The sequence below is a fragment of the Salvelinus sp. IW2-2015 genome, linkage group LG2, assembly GCF_002910315.2.
Source record: "Salvelinus sp. IW2-2015 linkage group LG2, ASM291031v2, whole genome shotgun sequence".
Lineage (NCBI taxonomy): Eukaryota > Metazoa > Chordata > Actinopteri > Salmoniformes > Salmonidae > Salvelinus > Salvelinus sp. IW2-2015.
In genome coordinates, this window is record NC_036839.1 from 11,447,702 (window position 1) to 11,453,467 (window position 5,766).

The 5,766-nt window shown below is 42.1% G+C and overlaps 1 protein-coding gene across 1 annotated transcript; it reads right to left on the reverse strand.

The window, feature by feature from the left end:
• Window positions 1-332: 332 nt before the first annotated feature.
• On the reverse strand, window positions 333-2,677 carry LOC111974330 (beta-crystallin A2). Its single transcript, XM_024002062.2, has 5 exons — window positions 2,588-2,677; window positions 2,110-2,296; window positions 1,209-1,350; window positions 822-964; window positions 333-571 (listed from the first exon to the last, which is right to left on the reverse strand). The coding sequence occupies exons 2-5, from the start codon at window positions 2,265-2,267 to the stop codon at window positions 424-426; spliced, it is 591 nt and encodes a 196-aa protein (XP_023857830.1). The 5' UTR covers window positions 2,268-2,296; window positions 2,588-2,677; the 3' UTR covers window positions 333-423.
• Between the last annotated feature and the right edge of the window lie 3,089 nt (window positions 2,678-5,766).

Below are 5,766 nucleotides of genomic sequence, written 5' to 3' on the forward strand. Positions count from 1 at the left end.
GGCTACTACAAAACACAACATTGCAATAACAAATGGTGGAAACAATAGTGATCTCTTGCTTTTATTTATTGGAAATAAGATACAATCTGACAAGAACAATATACATCCTATCCTAACAGAAAGGTGGTATTTACCCTGGTTTATGTATTGATGTATTTGTCATATCATGAAATGCCTATGTGATTCACTTGTGTTGGAGTATACAGCTAGCGGCTGTGGCAATGGGTTCTTAAGACTCTACCACGGGCCTTTAAACAGATAGATAGCTAGCTATATGACCTGATCAAGAGTGCGGTTTTTTTTTAAAGCAAGGAATTGCCACAAGCACTCTGTTTCCGTAGTTTGAATAAAGTCTTTATTGCCTATTTTAATACATGGCATGGTCAGTACATGGTGGCCGCTGGAGGATAGTGTCGGGTGGACTTAGTGCTGGATTCTGCGGATAGACTGGACCTGGTTGGTGTGAGCCTGGGTGCTGTACTCATTGTAGTGTCTGTACTCTCCCTGGTGTCTGTCTCTCTCCAGGATGTACTGGTAGCCACGGTAACCGGGGAACTGATAGGCCACCCAGCTGTGAAGAGAAGGGCACATGTTATTCACTTGATCATTTTTCTAATGGGACTCTATCACACAAAATATATGAGGCTGCTATCTAGGTGATATGTGACCGGATGCAGTCCTAAGCTGTTGTGAAATGTACAAAACCAATCGTCTTGGAAAGTAATGGGTGATTATGTCTTTGTCAATGTAGTTTACGTATCAGAGCCTAGAGTGTTTGTAACGAAAGCATATATAGGTTACAGAAATAAGAAAAGACTTACGCTCCGGAGTTGACTTTAATTGAGGGAACCTCCTTGCTGCACCAGCCCATAGCCTGTAGAGAGGGGTAGTCATCGCACATCTCGAACTTGCGCCCCTGGAAGTCTTCACACTCGTACAGAGTCACCTTGCTGTCACTGTGGTTCTGTTGATAGAGGTGCAGGAGCCTTGATTAGTTTTCATATGGCCTCATCATATTTCAGAGATTTGGGAAAAATCCAAAACAGATGGATTTGAGAATTGTGGTATGYTGGTACTATGATACAATATAAACACACGCATCATATGTGAATATATTAACCTTTAATAAAACATACATTTTATTAAATATGCTTCAGATGGGTGCTTTTCTTTATCCTTGAAATTTCATTTGTGTGGGAGGAACTTACAGCACACTTAATAGGTCTGAAGGAAAGCATATGCTCGGTTCTGTAACTGCTGTTTCCGCTCCAAGCCTCGTAACGGGGGTAGTCTCCCTTCTCAAGGATGAACTGCTGTCCCTGGAACTCAGGGTACTCAAAACCCACCCAGCTAAACGACAGGCAGGGGAGAAAGAGGGAATGAGAGAGAAAGAGAGAAAGAGAGAAAATAGAGTGTCAGGTTAGTTAACAGAAGTGCAACGCCCCATGGCACAGAGCGCTGTGTTGATTACAGGACAAAGGGCCAAAGCAAACACCACATGCTGCGCCTTTGGACCATTATCAGATCGCCAGTCAGCCGCTTGAACAGACCACAAGGCAGGCAGCTGGGACTCAATGGAGATTACAACAGTAGCCTACTTTGACTGACTGGCAGAAACAAAACAACGAGCTACATTTAAGGTTAATAACGCGCACAAAGCGACTATCTCATGTATTGCGTTCAGCTATAACATTTGGTCCAAACAATGTAAAAATGATACATAAACTATATTGCACACAGATTGCCCAAATCAGGCTATCAAGTGTTGAGTGGACATGATAATGATAACGAAACGTAGCATTGCCATACCAAGCTTTGCTTATCAACTGAGGGCAGGCTCACAACAGTACAGTACAACTGCAATGTAGAATAGAATATTCAAGTATACATTAGCTTCMGAGAGGAACTAAGGCTAGAAAGGAATGTTACAATGACCATATTTCTCCCTTTCTACTCAAACACAACCTATGAGCTAAAAATCCTCAAAACCATTGATTGACCAAACAACATCCGTGGATCTAATACAGTAATACTACATTACTACTCTACCAGTAATGTAGTACAGGTCCTCTGTGTTAGGCTGGTGTAGACATCCAAAGAGAGACTTACGGTCCATTCTCGACCTTGATGGAGCGGATCTTTTGGAATCCCCTCTCCATGATGTTCTGACACTCCAGCAGGAACTCGCAACGCTTGCCCTGGAAGTTCTCCTCCTCCCAGACAGTGATCTTGAACTGGCCCATCTGCTCCATCTGCTGAGTGTTCATGGTTGCTATTTCCACCGTGAGGTTGCTCTCTACCAAAGGGGGACAAGGAAGACCAGAGATGAGGAAACTAGGCTAAAACGGAGAGCTTCACTCTGGGTTCCCTGGTAGCTAGCTATACATGAAAGTGAACATTGATTCCTCAGCAAGGTGCGAAGCACCAGACAACCCATGTTGAATGAGTTGAGCTCTCAGTTTGCACTGGGGAAATATCAGATACAAATATATATCTCCCATATTGGATGTAATCAATCCCACTGGTTGGTACGCCGATGCACAGGAATAAGATGTTCACGTTCTACCTAGGTTGTGTGAATACTTACAGAGTACTGAGGTGGAACAGATCCAGTGTAACAATGTCGAGTCCTAGGCCCCCACTTCTGTTTTTATACTACCAAGCCCCTCGTTTACTGCCGCTTRCGCACAAGCCTTGCATACTCAGCAGCGGCAGGCTGAAAGCGTGCATTAGTCCACACCATTGTGGAGGCTCCAGAGGCCCATTGTGGGAAGCTTAGATCCACTGACTCATCAAAATTGCACCCAGAGCCTGTGCCTGCCTGATGAACCGGCCACAATAGCAACACACTGACACGACAGTTTGATTGGAAATTGGGTATAATGGCAGCATTCTTGGAGATTAACCCCAGAGGTGGGTACAAGGGCACCAATGTATGGTTGCCTCTACCCATGCCACTGCACAGRACCCAACATGGCACCACTGTCATCTCTCATTGGAAACTAAATGAGAAACAGACAGATTTTCTTTTCAGGAATAATTCATATTCTTTAATGTTGGATCATGTTTATACTTCATATGGTTGAAAGAAAGCATTTTAAATGTATAACCTTCTTAATACCTGTTTTTTTTTCACGCTAAATCTATTCTCGTCATATTAATTGAAAGGAATGTGAGAAAAGATTCTGACATGTTCCTAGTAGCACTCAATTCTCGTCCATTTACAATGCAGATTGTTCTATGTATTCAGTGTTTTTCAGTTGTTGAATTGTCAATGGGTCCAAATTGTTTCTGTGCCTTTGTGGAGCTTATGAATGCAAAGTGGAATGTGGATCTGTGGATCTTCTCATCAATATGGATGGTTGGCTTATAAATGTGTATCATATTTTATTTAAGAAGGCGCTTGGATATTGCAATGTTACTTCATGATCTGGATTCTTAGTGTAATAATACAAATGGAACCTAGTCATGTAAGTCAACTGCAATAATACCTGTCTGCAGTGACATCTTGTGGCATAACAGTTCATTACAGTGACTGATGATAATAGGCTGTAAATATGACGATGACACATTTGAAGTGAGGCAACATATCATAGAGACATATGGTCAGGTCAGGTGACGTTATAATAGAAAGAGAGGTCTGTGAATACAGTATGCATAATAGTATTGTATTTTCATGAACAAATTCACTAGGTGAGGGCTTTAGGAGGTTGTTGGCCTAACTCTTGTGCGGCYTCCCAAATGCCACCCTATTCCCTATAAAGTGCACAACTTTTGACCAGAGCCCTATATAGTGCACTACTTTTGACCAGAGCCCTATATAATGCACTACTTTTGACCAGAACCTGGTCAAAAGTAGCGCACTAAGGGATAGGGTGCCGATTGGGAATGAGACTTGGACATTCTGAATMTCAGTTTACTTCCTGAATTGACTGGATTGAAATGGAATTGACCCCAAAGCTGTGGTAGACTTAAATACACTTGCTGATGGAAATTGAAAGTAATCAGACTTCAGACTTGGATGAGTCCTCTGTAATGTGTTTTTAGGGTAGTTATACCCTTTTCTGTTGTCTCCGTGTGTGGCCACGTGTGTGCCTATATGCTTCATTTCTTGTGTGTACAGCAGCCACTTTGAGTGGGGTGGGTTCATTGTTCTCTCTTACCTGTGTGGCCTTGTTTGCCCTGGGGCAGGTGGACACGGTGACAGAGCAGTAGTCACCCATCTGCTGGCCTTTGATCCCCCATTGGAGAGATTAGATTTGTCAGCTCATCAGCAGAAGCCTAATTTCACTTGGAAATTCAGCTCTCCCTATTTGCATCTGACACATAGGGCCTACAGTAAAGGCTCATAACTCATAACTCTACTTTGAATCTTTATCTCCTTTGCAGTAGTAGTAGGAAAGTAGTAGGCTAGTCTATTCTTCTGATCTGGTCTCACGGMTCTCTGATAGAGGGGATATTGCCCGTGAAACTTTTAAATGATCGGTTGTACTATTTCTATGTTTATAAATGAAATGGAACCTGTGAAATATGATCATATCAGATGCTTTTCACAATAACAATGAATATTTACTTATTGTGCATTGGAAAAGTGTTGGCTAGTCTATATTCATTTGTCTCTGGCTACAAATATCTTTATATTTTAGAAATAACATCTCATTTCAGATATTATAGATACTATTTKATATATTATTTGTGTTGGATAAAAAGAGACAACGCATAGAAATGTCAATCTCTGGTCCACTGCACTTCGACAGGTTGACCACTTCATTTAGCAATGCTGGCACCATGTTTGCCATCCTGAGTAGCCAACCTGCAAACAGTTGGCTGAGGTGCAGGTTGGAAGAACCAGTCAACCAGGCAGCAACCAGAGCAAACAAGATTGTTTGAACATCTGTTTTTTTCTCCCTCACAGCATTTTCTCGTATCCATTCATTGTATCTTATACGTTTCGGCTAATAAACGATAGAGTGATGTGAAATGAACCAGGCTAGAGACAACTTAAGTTATCACAATTATCCCCCTTAATTTCTTTTTCAATCAATACCCCTCTATAGGGCAACATGTGTACGTGTGATAACTGTGTGGTGTAAGTGAGGCAGACTGTTTCTCAGGATCCAGTTTCTCCATGGTAACAAAGCCCTCCAGCCTGTGCCTATCTGACTTAGTCAGGAAGGTTGCGTAAGCATTGATGTATTGTCAGGAAGTGATGCTGCTATTGCTCACAGATTCATAGTTTCAGGTTACCCTTCAAATTTATTTTGTATTTATTTGATTTTTATTTATACAGGGAGTCAACATTGAGACCCAGTTCTCTTTTTCAAGTGAGCCACTCAAAAAAACACAAAGAAATAGGATGGATATTGCTAAAGAATATACATTGAGTTGCACCCCCTTTTMCCCTCAGAACAGCCTCAATTAGTCGGAGCATGGAGTCTACAAGGTGTCAAAAGCATTCCACAGTGATGCTGGCCCATGTCGACTCCAATGCTTTCCACAGTTGTGTCAAGGTTGCTGGATGTCCTTTGGGTGGTGCACCATTCTTGATACACATAGGAAACTATTGAGCGGGGGGAAACCAGCAGCGTTGCAGTTCTTGACTCAAACAAGTGCACCTGGCACCTACTGCCATACCCCGTTCAAAGACACTTAAATATTTTGTCTTGCCCATTCACCCTCTGAGTACCACACATACACAATCCATATCTCAATTGTCTCAATGCTTAAAAAGCCTTCTTTAACCTGTCTCCTCCCCTTCTACACTGA

What these genes read in the sequence shown, in the direction of transcription:
- LOC111974330 (XM_024002062.2), bottom strand. Translation starts at nt 2,267, where the DNA reads ATGAACACTCAGCAGATGGAGCAGATGGGCCAGTTCAAGATCACTGTC. An exon ending in ATCAAGGTCGAGAATGGACC is followed by an intron (nt 1,351 to 2,109) that starts GTAAGTCTCTCT and finishes CCTGTCGTTTAG; the next exon opens with CTGGGTGGGTTTTGAGTACC. An exon ending in TCAGACCTATTAAGTGTGCT is followed by an intron (nt 965 to 1,208) that starts GTAAGTTCCTCC and finishes CTCTATCAACAG; the next exon opens with AACCACAGTGACAGCAAGGT.